This window comes from Mercurialis annua, linkage group LG6 (assembly GCF_937616625.2).
Source record: "Mercurialis annua linkage group LG6, ddMerAnnu1.2, whole genome shotgun sequence".
NCBI classification, from domain to species: Eukaryota; Viridiplantae; Streptophyta; class Magnoliopsida; order Malpighiales; family Euphorbiaceae; genus Mercurialis; species Mercurialis annua.
Window position 1 is genome coordinate 43,006,690 of NC_065575.1, and position 20,391 is coordinate 43,027,080.

General features: G+C 34.3%; 4 protein-coding genes across 4 annotated transcripts; 2 read left to right on the forward strand and 2 right to left on the reverse strand.

Annotated features, from left to right (window-relative positions):
• Positions 1–1,641: 1,641 nt before the first annotated feature.
• Positions 1,642–2,684, forward strand: LOC126688168 (uncharacterized). The gene is made up of 2 exons (XM_050382773.2): positions 1,642–1,734; positions 1,914–2,684. The coding sequence occupies exons 1-2, from the start codon at positions 1,674–1,676 to the stop codon at positions 2,519–2,521; spliced, it is 669 nt and encodes a 222-aa protein (XP_050238730.1). The 5' UTR covers positions 1,642–1,673; the 3' UTR covers positions 2,522–2,684.
• A 446-nt stretch (positions 2,685–3,130) lies between these two features.
• Positions 3,131–3,972, reverse strand: LOC126688267 (E3 ubiquitin-protein ligase SINA-like 10). Its single transcript, XM_050382901.2, has 2 exons — positions 3,886–3,972; positions 3,131–3,811 (listed from the first exon to the last, which is right to left on the reverse strand). The coding sequence occupies exons 1-2, from the start codon at positions 3,970–3,972 to the stop codon at positions 3,131–3,133; spliced, it is 768 nt and encodes a 255-aa protein (XP_050238858.1).
• Positions 3,973–9,759: 5,787 nt separating this feature from the next.
• On the forward strand, positions 9,760–12,285 carry LOC126653432 (probable WRKY transcription factor 21). The gene is made up of 3 exons (XM_050347327.2): positions 9,760–10,902; positions 11,038–11,163; positions 11,865–12,285. The coding sequence occupies exons 1-3, from the start codon at positions 10,115–10,117 to the stop codon at positions 12,007–12,009; spliced, it is 1,059 nt and encodes a 352-aa protein (XP_050203284.1). The 5' UTR covers positions 9,760–10,114; the 3' UTR covers positions 12,010–12,285.
• A 4,842-nt stretch (positions 12,286–17,127) lies between these two features.
• LOC126688329 (40S ribosomal protein S15-4) lies at positions 17,128–19,976 on the reverse strand. The gene is made up of 4 exons (XM_050382991.2): positions 19,867–19,976; positions 19,520–19,668; positions 19,317–19,374; positions 17,128–17,540 (listed from the first exon to the last, which is right to left on the reverse strand). Exons 1-4 carry the CDS (start codon positions 19,867–19,869, stop codon positions 17,292–17,294), a joined length of 459 nt encoding a protein of 152 aa, XP_050238948.1. The 5' UTR covers positions 19,870–19,976; the 3' UTR covers positions 17,128–17,291.
• Between the last annotated feature and the right edge of the window lie 415 nt (positions 19,977–20,391).

The window sequence follows — 20,391 nt, forward strand, 5'->3', positions numbered from 1 at the left end:
TAATACACGAATTTTATCCTAATTTGTAATTATAATACGAACTTTAAAATTTGACAACCATCGCATCAATTTTTAATTTTTGGTAAATTAGTACACCGAACTAAAAATCTCTAACGTGAAAATTATAATATACATCTACGCATGGTAATTTTCAAATTTTAAAGTTTGTATTGTAATTGCAAGTTAGGGTAAAGTTCGTTATTAATTTTCAATTAACTCTTAAGATTATGTAGCCCCTTATTTTAGCAAACGGATGCTATAACTTTACATTTTTTTTTTGTCAAAGATGGCACTCGACCTTTAAAATCTCAATTGTTATTTGTCAATTATAGAGGTGAGGTTTGAACCAACAACCTTTTAAATACATTCATAGGCGCCTTATTCATTCAAATTGGACCCATATTGACTGACTATTGAGATTGAAATAGTAAAGAAATAGTCCATGCAATTTTCAAAATATAAGTGTATTTAAATTTTGTTCCTAAAATTATAATATATATAGACACCACAGTTCAATTTTAAAATTTTCTACTCCCTGCTTTTTAATTTTATTCAAAATACAAGTTCATTAAATTTATAAAATATTATTAAAATATACGAACGAATCACTTATTTAATCTAATAAATAAAAAGATTAGAAGGTTGGAGTCTATTTTTAAAAATTTAAGCATTTAAAAAAATGAGAGGACTAAATTGTAAAGATAAAGATAGTAAAGATGATAAACAACCAAAAAAGGGAAAAATATATTAAATCTTGTAGTGTGACATACTCTTAAATGGAAAATCTTATACTAGTTGACATTATTTATGAAGGGCCTCTTAAATGAAAAATCTTGTTGGTTGATTGCAATTTATAATCTTACCAGACATATATATAATTCTGATCCACATGTTCAAAGTACATGTAAACCCTGAATTGTCTCTTGTAAGAAACTAGGTTGGTAAGACCATTGTTTTCTTTTCTTTGCTTACTCATTGAGAAAAAAAAAACTAACAATAAAACCTACAATGTTGTAATTTTAATGTACTTTAAAGAAATATACATAATGATAAATTTTTAGTATTAAAAACTTGTTATGGTCCATGGATGTGTAAAACCGGGCTAATAATCACCCACGGACCCTGACTTTAGGGGTACCTTACGCTAAACCCCCTGATAAAAAAAAACGATCAGTAAACCCCCTATTCTTTGTGACGGCTGCACGTAAACCCCCTGAGCCCATTTCTCGCCGATATTTTGGCAAAATGATGACGTGGCACGATATATTCACTGACGGCTCTGCAAGTCACTCTGCATGCATGTCAGACATGTGTAAGAATGTGTAAGGCTGTGTAAGGTTGTGTCGGTTGACTTTTTTCAAAAAAAAAAAAAAAAAATAAATAAATCATTTTTACCGCTCGGTTAAAAATCACTTTCTCTCTCTAACATTTTTAACTTTTCCCTCTGTTCCCCCTCATTCTCTTTAATTGTCATATTTTCAAATATTTCATCCTGTCTTCGTCTTGTTCCTTTTTTTTTCGTTCCTTACCCTAGGTCTACTACTCCTGCACTCTTATCGCCGTCCATCGTCTTCATCTTCTTCTCTTCCATCTTGTGTGTTATTTCGCCCCTATTCAGTTCTTCGTTTTTGTTCGTTTAAATATTTTTCGAGGTCTCTGTTCTTTAACAGAAAATGGGATCCACAGAAATGAAAAAAATGGGAAAAGAAGACAGAAAAGGGAAGAAACGAAAAGGTATGTGTGTTTTTTTTCGCCGGAAGAAATTTTTTTTGAGTTGTGTTTGGTTCGTTGGTGATTGTTTTTGAATTTTATTGGTATTTTATTTCTTGTTCGTCATTGCCTGTTGTTTTGGTTTGGTTTTCACTGGTTCATTAATTAAAAATTGGTCTTTGTTTATTTGTTGGTTTGAGCAGCTTGTACTGAAGATTGTCTTTTTGAGGTCTTTGAAATTATTCTGAACTACAATGGACAGTTTGAAGACTTTGGTTATTTTAATGAGGATTTGGCTGTTAGAAAATTTCATATTGAGGATATAGGATTAAATAGTCTAGATAAGTGGTTACTTGAATTGAAGGTTGAGGGATTGTTAATGTATTATTGGAGGCGGGCTGGCATGTATACTGAAGAATTAATTCCCATGGAAAATGATGACCATGTCATGGACATGGCACTGGCTGGGACACAAGATGGTAGTGTTGATGTGTATGTTAGGAAGTTAAGCTGTGTTGACGTGTGCAACCTAAGGCCTGTATTTGGACACACATTATTTGAGTTGAAAGAACTTGAAGATGGGGATGATGCATTGGAGCAACAGGGTGTTGGTGAGGCTGAACCGGTGGGGGTGCTGCAGATTGAAGGTCCTGTGGAAGCAGTGGAGGTGCCGCAGATTGAAGGTCCCGGTGAACCAGTGGAGGTCCTGCATATTGAAGGTCAAGAAGAAGGTGAACCACTGGATTTGCTGCAAATTGAAGCAGTTGAAGAACCCTCGGAGGAGCAGCAGCAGATTGGTGGGTCAGACTGAAGGCCGAGACACTAGATTGACCTATTTTTGGGCCATATGAAACAACATTTGTAACCTTTTAGGTTAATATGTATGTTGCATTTTATATTATTAGTGACAATTTGGATTTTAGATCAAAATGAATGTTGATTACAAACTTGGAATGTATTGTTTGCTTATGTTATTGCTGTTTTGTTTTTAATATTGGTTGTTATTGTTATTGAAATTGAGTAAAGTTTGTAGTTATCGTCGTTCGGTTCGTTTGAAACGACCTACATGTTCCATGAAACTGATAATTACATATGGACCCTATACTTTTATTTTATAATCCGCCATGGACCCTCATGTATTCTTACTGATCATCTGTGGACCCTTCAATAAATACGCACTTTTGAAATTTATTAAAACAACATTAACCCCTATCAATAATGAAAATTAGTCAACCATAAAGATACAACATATATCAATCAACCATTATATAAACAAATTTCCAAAATAAAACAACTACGAATTACAACTATAATATTCATCAACGATACTACAATATTCATCAAGCAAAAAAATAAAACCTATACTAGAATATTCCAAATTACAACAGAAAACCAGAAAACATGTTGACTAAGGGCAGCGTTAAACATCATCTGCAGAACCAAGCTCCAACGATCGATATACCGAAATTTCCATCTTGATCAACCCGTCAGCAAAAAACTCTTGGTCGCTACTATCAAGAAGGAATCCTGTCAATGAACGGTAATACTTGTTGGTGTCTTGAAAATTCTTGGTAGAAGAATGAAACCTGTGCACTGACGATTCATCAAACTTCACTTCGATGTCATAAGGGCAGCTTCCGTTTGACAATGGGCCGAGACAAAACACTGTTATAATATTCCCATAAGAGCACTTCGTGTTGTTCAGAACAAACACAACGTCTGATTGTTCTTCTTGGAGAAGCAAACCCCTATCATGCATGTCCACAGAAACTGCAAATTTACGTCCAAAGTTAAATAGTGTGAGAATATCTTGATGCAACTCTTTGCAGTGAGCATAAATGGTTTCGGACGAGCCCTTCACATTGCACTCTGGAATCGGGCATGAACACTCTATAAAAGAGCAGTATTTCTCGTGATCTGTCTTCTCGTCGTAATTGAAGCTTTCTTGGCAACCATATACTCTGTTCTGGCAGTAAACCGTTAAAGACTCCACGACTGCTTCCATTATCCGACAGCGCATCGGTCCGATTGGCAAAGTGCAAGCATGACATTTACCCATCTTTACAGAGCAGGAGTTGCATGTTGCATGTCCATTCTGACACTGAAGAAAAGGAAAAGTTAGAAAATTAAGAATAACCTAAAGTGAATAAATATATAAATGATGTGGGGTCAAACCTGAATAATGGGAGGGCGTAGAGGTTCACAGCATACGGCACAGTCCATGAGTTCAAGATCAAACGAACGGACTCTATTTTCAGGCATTGCTGCGTTGTTTTGAAGATGAAGGCGAAAGTGGATCACTTTAAGTATGAATGATAAGTGTCTTTGTGTGTGTTAGTAAGTAAGCATGATTACATATTTAAAGAAGTTGGATAGATGTCTTTTCATATTCTTCACTTAAGCGGTGTGTTGTTTCCCAAGTGAGTGGATGTCATTAATGACGATTTTGGTTAATGAAAGGGTATATTGGTTTCTTAAACAACATTAATGCTGATAAGACAAGTCAGTATGTATAATTAGCGATATTGGGCTGTAAAACATCATTAATAATTACTCTAGCATATTTAATTAATTGCTCTATCATAATTAAAAAAACACTGTCTGAAATTAAAAATTATTTAATTAATATATGTAGCATTACAACCCATAATAATAATGAAGCAACATCATTTAATAATTATTCAATTTTTCCTCATGCAATGCAAGCCTACACTGCATCCTGCAACTGCACAAGCAGCACAAAAACCAAACTTCATGTTCCTGGTTGACCTCTCCAAGTCTGCACACTTGACCTCCATGTCCTTGATCTGGCCCTTCAGTATGTCTATCTCCATAAAAAGTAGACCGCTTTCCTCAAACAAGATTCCATTTTCATCGCGATACATCTCAATGGACTCCTTCAATCCCTGATTTTCGTCTATGTACATTTCATGGGACTCCTTCAATCCCTGGAACTCGTCCTTTTTAGCAGCAAGCAAACTTTTGGCCTCCTCCAGTTCAACAGTCATGACATGGAGGTCAAGTTTCAAGTTTCGGACCACCGACATTTGGTAAGGCATGTCATTCTCTAGCCAGGCAAAAAAATTACACTGATTCTGGACAAATTTAGTTCGAAAAAATAAAAGGCGAAGTAAGGTCAAAAAATTAATGTAAATTACTTACAGTTTGAATTTTTTTGTAAAGCACATGAATTACTTACAGTTCGCTTCGAACAAGCGTAAAATCTTCGAGTGGGGTTCCTATCCGTTGAAGAAATGTCTAGGCGACATGGGATTCCGCAATCGCAAACCACTTGTGCAGCTACTCCTTCCATTTTTTGTTGTACTTTTTGAGTTGAGTTGTAAGCGTTAAACACTGGATGAGTGGGGCTGGATGAGTTGTAGGCGGATATTTATGGGCCACACTGTGGGCCAAGGATGATTGGGTTGTTTTTCATAGGGGCTAGGTCTGTTATAATAATGAAATATTAGGGTCCATGATTGATCATATAAGAAAACAAAAGGGTCCATGAATGATTATTGCTAATACATGGAGGGCCGTAGGAGATATTATACTTTCACTCAAGCGTATGACAATAAAAGACAACCATAATCTGGCACAATTAAAGACAATCATAAACGAACTTCATTTACACAAATACAAACCATTCAGAATAACATTTCCAACCATTTACATTTGCACATACACCACCGTACGCTTCTAAACACAACAAAGTTGGGGCATCTAGTAAAATATATCCATGTGTTGCCCAAAACAAAAAACGTTCCTTAACAAAAAGCACATGGTACAAAATATACATCCATCTGTTTTGTTGCACTACTTGTTCGTTGTTCGTTTCCTCAAACAGTCCCTGTATCGCGAAGGGACTTCTCGACCTACATGCTTTCTTGAATTGCTCTCTGTTCACAAATTGCAATCCATTCTTGAAGGTTGGATTTTCCATCTCTTTCTCCTCGTTGAACATCCTGAACTTCACCCGACCGTCACCGTCAGACTCGGAAGCCGTGTTGTTATCATCTGAAGCAATGTAGTCCGAGTCTACCTCCTCCTCCTGGTCGTCAGCTTCTGGATGTATAGTTCTATCAACGCCCCCCGGGCGAAATTCTGCCTGACTCTCTCCCCTTGGTCTCCCACCAGATCTCTGTGAAGATCCAACATCTACATCATCCTCATGTTGGGCATCTGGTCCCTCTTCAAAATATTGGCCCGTCGATCTAAGCTCCGTTATCAAATCGTCATCGTCGTCCCATATGTCGTAGTCTGGGTCGACGATGTAATCTTCGACATTTAGCTCGACGTCGTCAAGAGTTGGCTTCTCACCCTCATTCTTCCCCCTTTGACCGGAGTGTTCCTCTGCTTGAACCTCATTTTGGTCATCGTCATCAAACAGCCCCTCCATGCCCTCTAGCTCCTCAGCCATATGATCAAATAGACCCTGTGCCATCCTCTCTAGAGTTGAAGGGGGACAATCTGGCCCCCCTTCTGGCACCTCCCCCTCTTCAGTAACCTCTTCCAATCTGGCCTCAGACTCTTTCTCTGTCCCAACCACTTCTTCATGTTCATTTAAACCCTCTGCCAGCCCCTCCTGCGCCTCATCCAGCCCCTCCTGAACCTCATCCAGCCCCTCCTGAACCTCATCCAGCCCCTCTTGCACCACATCTACAACTGCAGCTTGCACACCCTCTTCCAGCCCCGCTACTGCATCCTCCGGCTCTAATGCATCTATAACTGGTGCCTGCACATTGTTGCCGTGCCACTCAATCAACAAAACCCCCTCAATTTCTGGTAAAATCACAGGTGGCCCCTGATCTTGAACTGGTATATTCACCTCTACCCCTGGCCCAGCCTCCGGGTCCACAAGCTCCTCAATAACAACAGTACTAGGGGGGAGAGGAGGAGGCTCCAAGTCAAGCTTAATCTTTTCATGTAACTCTTTAATGTCCTTGACAGAATACTCCCTTACGTATACCTCAACAGACCCTGCCTTTAATCCTGTCACAGCCATTTCCCTGAAATCTTGTTCATGGTTTATCGCCTTTATCCCATCCCGGTATTCGATTCCCTTCGGACACCAATGGTAATCAACAATGGCTTTTCCGCCGTATAGCCTCCTACACCATGTGTCAAGGTTGGACATTTCAATCTCACCAATATGGTATATCCTACTTTGAACTTCCCCACCATAATAGGCCAAGTCACCAAGATCCCCATGGTGATGTAAATTAATCTGGAATAATTTGCCCCCTCCTGGTGAAACTGCAAAAAGATAAAATAACCAATGCATTCATTTCTAAAGCAAACCAACAAACCGCACAATTGGATACACCCACCAACATAACAACGACAATAAATTCTCTATATCCTAAACAACCAACACAACAACAATATTTAATTTTAAACAGGAACAGACCAACAATAAACTATTCATAAAACCAACACACCACAATAAAGTATTCACAAAGCCAACACAAAATCCAAATTTTCACCAAAAGCAAGCATATAAAGAAATATTATCACAAATGGACCCACAAAAATCATACTTCATTTTCAGCACACCAGTTCAACATAAGTGGTCCTAGAGGTTATGAGGTCAACATTTACACAAGTTTCGTACCTTCGACTACTTCTTGACTGCTTTCACTATCAGTATCATGGAGTTGTAAAGGGTTATCTCGACTATTTGACCCTTTTTCCCATCTCTTGTCTCTTTCACTTTGCCTTTCCCGCTCCCTTCGCTCTCGTTTTCTTTTCCCCATTTTTTCCCTTCACACCTGCCAACCACAAGCCTGTTAAAGTTATACATTACACGAACCAAATAACATAAACACAAACCCATTTTCAAAAATTCAAAAAAATTTCCATTTTCAAGAAATTATAAAATGTTACATACCCAGTTGCTAAGAAACGAAGAAAACCCAAGAAGACGATCAAGAAACCAAACCCTAACAGGAAACTAAGAAGGCGACGAAGAAACGATCAAGGCGAAGAAGAAACGAAGTAGGTACACGAAAAGAACAGAAAGGACGTTTTTTTTTGGGACAGAAATAAAATCAAATAAACTAAGGGAGAAGAAGAGGGAAAAGTTAAAAATGTTAGAGAGAGAAAGTGATTTTTAACCGAGCGGTAAAAATGATTTATTTATTTTTTTTTTTTTTTTTGAAAAAAGTCAACCGACACAACCTTACACAGCCTTACACATTCTTACACATGTCTGACATGCATGCAGAGTGACTTGCAGAGCCGTCAGTGAATATATCGTGCCACGTCATCATTTTGCCAAAATATCGGCGAGAAATGGGCTCAGGGGGTTTACGTGCAGCCGTCACAAAGAATAGGGGGTTTACTGATCGTTTTTTTTTATCAGGGGGTTTAGCGTAAGGTACCCCTAAAGTCAGGGTCCGTGGGTGATTATTAGCCGTAAAACCGAGCTAAAATGAATAACCGAATCGTATCGACAAATTTAATGTAGTCTGGTATAGTTTTAAATTATAAAAGTATAAATTTGATTTGATTTTAGAATTAATATTTTTGGTACATGTGGCACATAAAAATAGAGGTGGGTGAAAAATTAAGTGAACTAATTAATCTAATTGGATCAAAAACTCTTTTATATGTAAAATTAGCTCAATTCATTTTCAAATGAATGCACATTTTTATATTATACTATTTCATTGGTTTTTAATTCAACCTAACAACACTATATTTTTAAAAATATTAGTATTAATGATTAATATAGTGATAAAAAAACTCATTTATTAAATTTAAATTCCATTATGTCTATAATAATTTCAAATAGCACCGTAATAATATTTGATGGTCTCGTAACAAACACCAATCAATAATAGAAACTCTTCAAACCACCAAAATATATCTCCCTGGTTATAATAAATGATAACAAAAATCAATTAAGTATAAAATTGTTATTTTTTGGAAATAAAATTGTCCAAAAAGATCTTGAATTTTAAAAATAAGTTTTAAATTTTAAAAATAAAATTTTATTTTAAAAATAAATAAAAAACCACTTTTACGCTTTTATTTTTACTTATTAAAGATACATCACAGATAAATAAAAGTACATCTTTCATACATTTATGATAGAAAGCATATAAAACTAAAAAAATCAATCATAAAGTGAAAAACATGAAGCTGTAATATATTTTTAAAGAGCATGTTTTTATTTATTTTTTTATGCTCTTAAAATGTATAACATCATACATTTTTTTTTATGTTATTACTTTTGCCTACCATCAATAATAAATAATAGATTATTTTATTGTTGATAGTAGTCAATCGCGCTTTTATTAACCACTCAAATTTTCATAAAACACACTAAATTTTTATTTAATTAAACTGTATCTTATCTTCATAAAAATAATATTTTGTCATTATATTATAATGAAAAGACTACTCCTTTTTTTTATTCAGACTTTGATTTTAATTTTTATATATAATTGTGAGTTTTTTTAAGACAAATTTTTTTTACCATTACATTCATCTAACCTTTTTTTTTCAATTTTAATCCATCTAACCCTTGATTTTTTTTAGTTTTAATGACGTGTCGAAGTAGGTGGCAGTCTGAAAACGTATTTGTGCGTTACTCTCTATTTTAGAGGTTTGAAAATTAAAAATTAAAATGATAAAGATATTAAACTGAATATACATTGATGATTGAACCATTATTTAGATGTAAGAGTTTTATATTTAATGTTTTTCTTACTATACTAGAACTAGAAGTATAATAAATTTCGAGGATCTCGTGACTTATAATATGACAAGACAACCCAATAATAATCATGAGCAAGAAGCTAATCTTGAACTGGAACTAGTAAAACTCAAGCTCAATTTCATTATTTTTTTAGAAAAAAAAAAATTTAACAAATTAAAATTAATTAAAAGCAACTGAAATTGGGAGAAGAGAAAAAGAAAAAGAAAAAGGGAATAACCAAACCAAAGGTCTTCCAACCGGCCCCACCTTCAAATCTGTGACAGAGACGCCACTTAACATTTTATTTTAATTCAGCTCTTCCAATGAAACTTTTTTTTTAAATTCACTTTCCAATAAATAAATTTAAAAAAAAAAACACAGAGCTTTGTTTGTATTTTTATGGGTTAATTTCTAAACCAAAAGTCTTCTCTTTCACACCCTTTCAGCCATGGAACCACAAAATCTAGGGCTTCTCACTTCACCCAACAAGGTCTGTTCTTTTTATTTTCTTTGATTTTGTTTAGCTATTAATGGGTGTCTAAATTTTTCATCTTTTTTTGTTGGGAAGATCTATTACTAAACTGGGTTTAGTGGGTACTTTTTTTTTTTAGAGTTTTAGTGATCTGTTTTGTCTGGGTATTTTAGGGTAGTTGATTTAGAGTTTTTATTTGTAGTTTTTGGGGTTATTTATTATTAGCCATGGAGGAGGTTGAAGAAGCTAACAGAACAGCTGTGGAGAGTTGTCATAGAGTGTTGAGTTTGTTGTCTAAACCTCAAGATCAAGTTCAGTTTAGGAATTTAATGGTGGAGACTGGTGAAGCTGTGTTTAAGTTCAAGAGAGTTATTTCTTTGTTAAATTCAGGTTTAGGTCATGCTAGAGTTAGGAAATTGAAGAAATTGCCAAACCCGGTTTCTCAAAGTATCCTGTTAGATAATCCATTTCATAGAACAGAAACAGAAACAGAAACTGAATACCCTCTCAAGAGTTATAAGTTTCTCCATGATAACCGGCCGACTGATTCGGGTTCAAATTCGAAGAATTCGCTTACTTTGGAGCTTAGTTCGAACGGTAAAGAGCCTATTCGTCTTGCTCAACAAACGCCGTCGGCTGCGCATTATCATTTCCTTCAACAGAAACAGCTGCAACATCGGTTGCAGCTTCAACAGCAGCAGCAGCTCCAGCAACAGCAGCAGCAGCAAATGAAACAGCAAGCTGAGATGATGTTTAGAAGGAGTAATAGTGGAATTAACTTGAACTTTGATAGCTCTAGTTGTACGCCTACGATGTCATCTACGAGATCTTTCATATCTTCGTTGAGTATTGATGGGAGTGTGGCTAATGTGGACGGGAGTGCGTTCCATTTGATTGGTGGACCTCGTGGCTCTGATCAGAGTTCACAGCAACACAAGAGGAAGTGCTCTAGTCGGGGAGACGATGGGAGCACGAAATGTGGAAGTAGCGGTAGATGTCATTGCTCGAAGAAGAGGTTAAAATCTTCTCCTTTTTTGTTTTCGAAACCTCAACTGTGTTTACATATTCTTATGCTGTGTTTATTGTGTAATGATCCTTTGATCATGTAATTTTGTTTAATTTTTTGGCTGAATTGTACTATTTTTTGCAGGAAACATAGAGTGAAAAGGTCGATCAAGGTTCCTGCTATCAGCAATAAGCTTGCTGATATCCCTCCTGATGATTACTCATGGAGGAAGTACGGGCAGAAACCAATTAAGGGTTCTCCTCATCCTAGGTAATTTCCGTTTTTGTGTTCTAACTTCCAACAATTTATGTCTGCGTATTGCCTAAAGATCTATGAAATTAATCACTTTGCTTACATATTAATCATTCATCCATGATACAGTTTTTCTCGCTTCCTCCGAAAGACATGGCTAATGTCTGTAATCTATTAGTTTGATAAATACGCAACAATGGCTAATGACACAACAGAATCTTAAGCAATTTTGCTTTGGTTTCTAGTTACATTAATTTAATTTTTCATTTTCTTGCAATGTAACTTGTTCAAGGCTGATTTTAGTATTTTCAAGAAAAGGTCTATAGGTGAGTATGTTTCAGGAATCCAGAGTCTAGCCAAATCTACCTTTTCACCTATGGATTATCTTTTTGAGATTTCTAAGAACACGGCTTGGATTCTCTTAATAACATCCATCCCGGCTACCTTCAAATAGGAATGTAACTATTCTCTATGTCAGATACATGTTCTTGAACTGCTCTTACATCTCGTTTTTAGTGTTTAGTCGTGATAATACTGCCAACTCCAAGTTATATGGAATTAAGGATTAGTTAGGTTGACTTATAGTTGTCCTAATACTAAACAGGTCACAACTAATGCTCATAACCGTAACTTCAGTGTTTTCGGCTTAGTATATTGATGCTATGGTGCACATTTTGAGGATCAGTCTTTGATATTTTTTTCTTTTCCAACTCTTGCAGGGGATATTATAAATGTAGTAGCATGAGGGGTTGTCCTGCAAGGAAGCACGTTGAAAGGTGCTTGGAAGAACCATCGATGCTCATCGTGACTTATGAAGGTGAACATAACCACCCAAGGATACCAACACAATCGACAAACACATAATTTTCATGTGATGATTTCTAGCCTCTTACTGTTCCATTAATCTAAACTTAATTATGAATGGCTTCTGTACATATTTTCAATCGTTGCCTAGGTGTATTTCGGGTTTTTTTTTTGTTTTTTGCTCAAAGAGTTGGCTTTTGGAAGCCCTCGTAGCAATTAGGCGGGCGAGCTTAACGTCGAAGCACCATTCAAAACAAAAGTGTATAATTGGGGCTTTAAAGTGCAGGAACTTTGTTTCATTGTTCATGGCAATCAATGCTTGAAGCAATTCTTGGACATTGCCTTCTATTGTTGCTGATAACCTTATCATTGTAGCCTTTTTCTTTTATCTTGTTTTTTATTGATTAAAATTTCATTTTAAAGGTTAGTTTTTGATGTTTCCTTTTGGGGTCAGAATTTGTTAAGAGTTAATAATTACTATAATTTTTAATTGTTTAAAATTATTTATGTGGTTTCTCTTTTAAACAACAGTTTTCAAATCCTAAAATAATTGGTAAGCCAAACAGTCATTTAGACCCTAAATAATAGTCATCCATGATGTCCACTACTTGTCTTTCTGCTATAATTGAGTGTATCTCAATCTGATCTACGTTTTTGGTAAAATATTAGTTGTGAAATCATTTTCTTTGACAAATTTTGGTCTATTTCAATTTCTTTAATGACTTAACATTTATAAATAAAACTCTGTTGACAGAAAATGTGATTAAACAGCTCAGGAGTGTAATGGAATCGAAATACAAAGAACATGAACTCTACTCGAATTTAAAATCTAAAATCTAAAATTTGCTTCGAACTCGATCGATTTTTTTAGTAGTTTGAGCTCAAACTCGGTAGAATAACTGAGTTTCGAACTCAATTTGACTCAGTTGTTTGTATAAATATTTAAAATTAAATTATTATTATTATATGTAATTACAAATTGTAAAAAAATAAATTAACTAAACCTCAATTAGGATAGTGAGTTTATTGAGCTGAATTTTTGATGCTTGAACTCGACTAGATAATTAACTCTACTAGTTCGCATTCGAATCTGACTCGATATTAATCGAATCGATTGAAATATATTACAGTTCACGAGTTGGCTTGACTTAGTTACACCTCTAAATAGGCTACACAATTTGGCGGCAAATCTTCTCCATTCTCGACAATCGATATACATTGTTACAAACCATGGTAGAGGGAGGGGACGTCATGTGAGGGCCACAGACCCCTCAAACTTTTTGAAAATGTTAAAAATTAATATATAAAGTGTTTACATTTTTCATTTCCCCCCTCCAAAAGAACTACCTCGATTGGCTCTCTATAATGCTAAAATTCCAACTCCGTGATTGATTACGAACAACATAAAAACATCATATTACGTACATATATATTGCGCGGAATGCGATTCAAACTCGTGACTTCTAAAATATACGACGGGTGCCGTGTCCACCGAGCTTAATGTACCATTTGAGCATACAACTTCCCTCATCAAGATTACAAGAATTGTATCCAATCCAAGAAAATTGTAACAACAAAGCATGTGACATGAAAAGGGGCCAATATGGGCAATCATGCTATTATTATTTGATGTTAAATTGTCTTGTCCTTGAAATATAAAAATTCCAAATCTTGAAAATCATCAAATAAACCCAAAGACATTCTCTCTGACCAACTACTACTCCAACCTGTGGCCTAATTTTTGGTATGCAGTCCTCAAGAAAAGGTCCCATCCCTTCTAAATGCTCAAAATCTATCCATTTAATACAGGCAAAAATTTGTTTTGGTCAAATTTTGTATGATTACAGTTTTGGTGTTAATGGTAATGGGTCAACTATTTTGTTTCTTTTGGTTTATTATAATATGATAAATTAATAATTTTTTATTAAATCATATACAAAACAGTTATAAAAATTAGATAAAATCTAAAATCATTCAGGCTAATTAAATGTTAAATCTATTTATTGACTGTATTAATGCAAGTTCTATTGTAATATATGTATCAAAAAAATTGACTCGAAGGTCACCACAAAGAGTACCATGCTTGTAGTGCCGATCATAGTGAAGCAAAAATCATATCACGATAAAAACATCAGCTCTTGGAGTCTACCATGGTCTAGACCACAGGTATTTAATCTTAAGAAATTATTTTGATAAAGCTTTTGAAAAGTTTAAAATTAAGGAATTTTTGCATAATTTTTTTTTGTCTTATTGCATATCAAAATACGTAGACACAAGTTGGACTGCGAAAAACATTATTTTTTTATCAGAGAAGATGGCAGGCAAGTAGAATGAAAATTAAGATGAGAGAGATTTATCTGGCATTCCTATATATTTATTTTATAAGATTTTGAGTGGAATTCTACTAGAAAATTTTGTCTTAGATTTGTGGAGAATCTTGAATCGTTTCTATTGAAAAAATCTCACCGGTAAACTTTTTATTAAACATCGTTTATATATATGTTCAATATGGTATAATATACATATTTAAAACCATACTTTGAAAAACTCAATTTATAATATAGGATTTAAAGGTGTAAATATTCTTTACCTTTCAATTATAAACAATCTGGTAAAAAAATTAATATATTTAACCATGATTTGTTTTTTCGTTAGGGATATAAGTTTTGCTCTTTTTTAAAAAAGTTTTCGAACCAGAAACTTAGGGATGATACTAATCAGATTTTTTATTCTTCAGCTTTTACGTAGCGCTGATTCTAAACACACAAAATAAATCTTATAACTATTGCAAAAAGAAAGATAATTGAAATCTCAAAAACAACTTTAGAGGAGAGCGAATATAGATTATCTTTTTGATAATTAGAAAAGGGAGAATGAGACTCAAACACGAGACTTTTTATAAAATGCATGTGGCTATTACCACTATGCCACGCACTGCCTATTTTTCTAATGGGTTAATATCATAAAAATTCACGAACTTTACACGTTTTCTCATTTTAATCACGCAGTTTCAATTTTCTCATTTTCATTCACGAACTACCACTTTTTCTCAAATTCATACAGGGTGCTGAGGTATCACGATTCCATTGGTGTAATTTGTTGAGGTGGATGTCACTTTACACCAATGAATGAGTGCCACCTCAGCACCGTGTATGAATTTGAGAAAAAATGGTAGTTCGTGTATAAAAATGAGAAAATTTAAACTACGTGATTAAAATGAAAAAACGTGTAAAGTTCGTGATTTTTTTTGACATTAACCCTTTCCTAATATATAAACACCCAAAATTTCAATAGTTTACGCCCATGTTATTTGAACCATGGTAATTAATTCCTACAAGTAATTTTCAATTAAACCATTCTTTTTTTCAAACTTTAAAAATTAGACAAAATACTTTTTTACATCCAAATAATCAAAAATACCTTTAGAAATATGGTGGTTCATCAATGTTGCAAATTGAAATAAATACATTCAACCTTTAATTAAATATATTTTCGAACACATAATTCATATTTTAAATCCAAACAACTCTTCCTATACTGAAATTAAGAATCATAAAGGATAATTATTCTTAAAATTAAAATATATAATAATAAATCCTAAAGTATTTATTATTTAAAATTTAAATACAGTTATCTAATTCATAAAATTTAAGAATCAAAATGTCTAATTTAGAATGTAGAAATATAACAAAATGAACAAAAACGATGACATAAAAATCATTTTGCCAAAATATAGTACTCCCGAAGAGACGACTGAATTTTACAAATATACTATTTTACTTTATCTTGTCTATCCCCATTAACATTGGAATCTCACCTAACAATAGATTAAAAATACTGTAAATTGAATTGCATTTGATTTAATGCACATATTGAAATATCTAAAAGAATACAAATAGACTAGCCGTTTCTCTTTTTGAGAAACCTCTCCAAGCCTAGTAAGTTTTTTTTTCTTCATTTGGGGAGGTGGTTTTTGGCCATTTTTGGCCAAAAATCACCTCCCCAATCTCTTAAATTCAGTTTTTTAGCCTTTTCTATAGTTTTTCTCTTTAATTTTGAATAAAATTTCTTTATTGGCCAATTTTGGTATAGATCTAGAAATTATTTTTCTATCTTAGTATCTTAATTTTATTAGATCTGTTCTAATCGAAATTAAGAATAGTTTTTTTCATCGTTGGAGATGAAATTGTATTTTGCGATGCAAGCGATTTGGATCTCTAAAACAATTAGAACCACCATCTTACAACGGATTTCACCAAATATCGGTATATTTTTCCAGTATAGATGATGTCTTTAATGTTCAAGAGAAGAGATATGTCACAAAAGATGTGATTAGGGACTTTAACGATGAAGTTATAGCTGCTAGCTGTAGCAGTCGTGCGATTAAAGTTAGTATTATCATGGCAAGCGAAACTAATCTAATTCCCTTTATTTTAAAGGTTGTAATGGATGCCTTCAACAACTCTTTGCTTTGTAATATTATCAGTTTGATAGCATATGACTACTTTAACTTAATTGAGATGCATATATATTGTTTTAATTACGATAGAAAATCTCATGTGGTAGTATATGACTATTTTAGTTTATCTAATTGGTTAGGGCATGTCTCTCCGATTATCAAATTCTATGTACTGGCTGATCAATCAACTTTTAATTAATAGAACTTTTTATTTCAAAAAAAAAATACAAATAGAAATTCAATATAAATGGCACAAAAAACATGATATAAACTTGTTGAATTAAACATATAGAAACAGGATATATCCATTTTTAAACGCAACAGATATATTATATACATGCACAGTTAGCTTGACCACAGTGCAAAATTATATCAAAAAGATCCGTACATGAATGTACATGTAAAATTAAATCCACAACAAAAATTGACCCAAATTAGGCATAAGCAATATTACAGTTAGACGAAATGGATCAATACCACCACAGCAATATAATTTTATAAAATTCAGTAACTAATTTGAGAAAAAAAAATCAGAATGAATTGAAACGTGTAAAAAGCTCAAACACAGCTAAAAATTATTCTTCTGAAAATCAAAGATGAAAACATCTATTGGACGTTTCATGAAACGATACCGTCAGCTCATTTCCCTGTTATGCTCAAAATTTTCTATCAAAACAGATAGCAAATAATTTCTACTAATTGCATCAACCCAAAGAACCTTCCAGTAAAACTAATTAAATTAGTCAGCTTCTTTGTTCAACATTAAGATAAGGTATTACCATTCAGAGAGGGGAAAAAAGGCGGTAAACCAAACGTCAATTTAAGTGCTAAGATATGAAAAAAAATTCCACAACCTCAAAATTTTGTGAAATACACAATTTCTTCACTTGAGAGGAATAAACCTGGATGAGTGGGTAGCACCAATACCGGGTCTTCCATGCTTAACAGGCTTGTAGGAGATTGAAAACTCAGCTAGATAGTGGCCTATCATTTCTGGCTTGATCTCAACCTGATTGAAGGTCTTGCCATTGTAAACACCGATAACGCTTCCAATCATTTCAGGGACTATGATCATGTTGCGGAGGTGAGTCCTAACTGGCTCAGGTTTCTCACCAGGTGGAGCCTCTCTTTTCTGCATAACAATTTTAAGCTTTTACTTCATCATAAGGATTAATAGGAACTCACACGAGTATCAAGAACAATAAGGGTCCGATTACTATCAACCCCCTCAGTTTATGTCAAAACTATTGTTTTCTCCCATGTTTTAAAAAATACTACTTCCATGATATTTTAATTTCACCTTTGGGGGTTCAGTTTGCTAAGATCTAAATGTCAGGGGAACATAGTAATTTTTTTTATAATGCAAGAGAAAAACATTAACTTCAGCCTAAACTGAGGGAGGTGATAGTCATTATCCCTAATAAGAAATAGGGAAGTATTTACTTTGTTGACTGATATCTAAACTCAAGAAAGATTGCTCGTGTCAGAAAAACCACATCAACTGTCAAGTTCCCATCAAATATAAGTGATGCAACATAATTTACGAGTTTGGTAAGACCTCTGGTAAAGCAAAGCAAAAGACTGAGAAAAGGAAACATGGGCAAAAGACCACTCATGTAACAAAAGCAAAAAATTAAAGATTCGGCCGCATCAACCTCCCCTAACCACCAAATGAGAAGCACCTCAGCAAACTAGTAGGGCCATGAATATAATAACACACATTATTTAGCAACAAGGATCCTTTATATAAAAGCACACTCACTGATAATTCAACTTCCGAATGATCCTTACCAATCCACACAAATCACAGGCGCAATCATTATCTAATCTTGAAGAAATTGTTGAAATCGCCATCCAAGAGAAAATGTACTATATTCCTAAGAGCTAATCAAAGGCCTCTTTGTCCCGCACAGAATAGCAACAGATCTAAAAAAGAACAGCAGAAACAAAGTCTACCCAATTCACAACAAAAACAAACTACAATGGTAGAATGAGGAGAAGGGTAATAAGTACTCAAATACAGGTTTCAATACTCCTTTCTTCCATTGGATGCACAGCTGGACTGAGTTCCATTCATACAAAGTAGAACATAACCACTGCTTCATGCACCGTAGGTTCCCTAAGACCCACTATCTTTCCTACATCTCACCAATATTTCCTATCAAGCATGTCTAATTAAGACTCCATCTATGTCATATCAATACTTAAATGATGTTTGACGTTACATCAAAAATGAACTTTTACCGCAAGATTGTGTAGTACCATGTCAGTTCACAACCTAAACAGTCATTTAAGTTTGGTATAGTTTAAACCCTAAACCCTGATTCTACAATTACCAATCTTTGAATTGGTTTAGTTCTCTTCACTTATCACCATATCATAACCTCAAAATCTTCTTCTCGTGTTCTCCCCCAGCGTATAGTAAATTGTGCAACTTCGTGTAACTTTTTCCATATTGAAGAGGTCTATACTCTTAGTGAAAAAACAATAAGTAACCAAGAAAACTGTAAAAGATGTATGCAACAAGTAATACAGGATAAGTTTCCAACAAAATGGAGCATAAAAATGCAGGCGGCATCAACAACAGAGCACCATCCCTTGTGCATCCTCATAACTATGACCACGTGGAATGAAAAAAGCACTTGCACTTTTTGTGGAATAGTTCAATGCATCAGTGATAATCTTGAAAAAATGTAATGCCACAAACAAATTGAACAGTTAACAGATAATTGCAACTCCATGCCATCCCATTCATATCCAACAATTGACAGCCCCATTAATAAGAGAAGCCAAACTAAACAGTCTAAACTGCGGGAATGACGAGCAAAAAATACATAACCCAGCAAGAAAAATGCAAAAAGAATTCAAGCCAAAATAAGAAATAAAAACAAAGAACAGAAAACCATACCGCCTTGCGAAGCTTCTTGATCAGAGCCATTGGCTTCCTCTTCAAACCACGCTGGAACCTATAACCCAAGAGACGCATATCAAACATGTTCACATCTCAAAACACAAGCCAAACAAAGTAAAACAAAATAATTCAGTTCCATGACCATAAAACAGCCATAGTAGTAAAACTAATGGTAGTGTACGTCACTGTTCGAGAGCTACCTTCTGCGAGCACGAGCGCTTAGAAGCTTAACAAGCTCATCAGTAGACATATCCAAAAGAGCATCCAAATCAACTCCTCTGAAACTGAATTTCTTAAACGTTCTCTTCTTTGGCAGTCCTGAGGCAGCCACATCACCATCCACATCCGCCTGATTAACAATAGTTACAACAGAAACAAATTAGAATTATCAAAAAAAAAAAAACGCCTCTGTTTGGATCCTCGAGAAAATAATGGAGCATAGCATTTCAATTTTCTTTCGGAAAAAATGCCATCATTTTCTCGGGAATATTCTGTAGGAATAATGAAGAGCAGATGAAGTTTAATGATAGGGTTTCAGTATACTCACCATGTTTAGAGATTGATTGTTGAGAAGCAGATTCTTTTTGTGCTTCTGTGCGTGCTCCCTTTGCCCCGTGATGTCTAGGGTTTCGAAGTGGAGATGGGAATTGTGGATTTATAAAGGGAAAAAAGGTACAAAAATAGCCCTCATGTTTATCTTATTTCTCATTTAGCTCTCTTATGTTTTTCTGATCTCAATCATGGCCCTGATGTATAGAAAGTAAACAAATAAGTAATCCTTTTTTATCCACCTTTTATAACTCATCTGACATGTTAATAAAAGTGAATGAATTAACAGCTAATTTTTGAGATATATATTTTTTAAGAAAAATTGGGCAAATAAAATATTATCATGTAAGGAGGATTATAGAAGGTGGGTTAAAATGATAGCTTATAAAGCATATTCCTAAATAAATTTACCACAACACTTGGTGGAATATCCATTTTCGTTGAGCAATCCCTCGTGCCTTACATTTTCCGCATATCAGATTCTTATGGAAAAATTATGGAACCCAATTGTTCTGCTATGTCA

Coding starts and splice junctions, on each gene's coding strand:
- LOC126688329 (XM_050382991.2), bottom strand. Junction 19,375..19,519: donor AGCGCTCGTGCTCGCAGAAG/GTAGCTCTCGAA, acceptor CTTGGGTTATAG/GTTCCAGCGTGGTTTGAAGA. Junction 17,541..19,316: donor TCAAGAAGCTTCGCAAGGCG/GTATGGTTTTCT, acceptor ATTGTTATGCAG/AAAAGAGAGGCTCCACCTGG.
- LOC126688267 (XM_050382901.2), bottom strand. CDS start 3,972: ATGCCTGAAAATAGAGTCCGTTCGTTTGATCTTGAACTCATGGACTGT. Junction 3,812..3,885: donor TACGCCCTCCCATTATTCAG/GTTTGACCCCAC, acceptor CCTTTTCTTCAG/TGTCAGAATGGACATGCAAC.
- LOC126653432 (XM_050347327.2), top strand. CDS start 10,115: ATGGAGGAGGTTGAAGAAGCTAACAGAACAGCTGTGGAGAGTTGTCAT. Junction 10,903..11,037: donor TGTCATTGCTCGAAGAAGAG/GTTAAAATCTTC, acceptor TATTTTTTGCAG/GAAACATAGAGTGAAAAGGT. Junction 11,164..11,864: donor AAGGGTTCTCCTCATCCTAG/GTAATTTCCGTT, acceptor CAACTCTTGCAG/GGGATATTATAAATGTAGTA.
- LOC126688168 (XM_050382773.2), top strand. CDS start 1,674: ATGGGATCCACAGAAATGAAAAAAATGGGAAAAGAAGACAGAAAAGGG. Junction 1,735..1,913: donor AAAAGGGAAGAAACGAAAAG/GTATGTGTGTTT, acceptor TGGTTTGAGCAG/CTTGTACTGAAGATTGTCTT.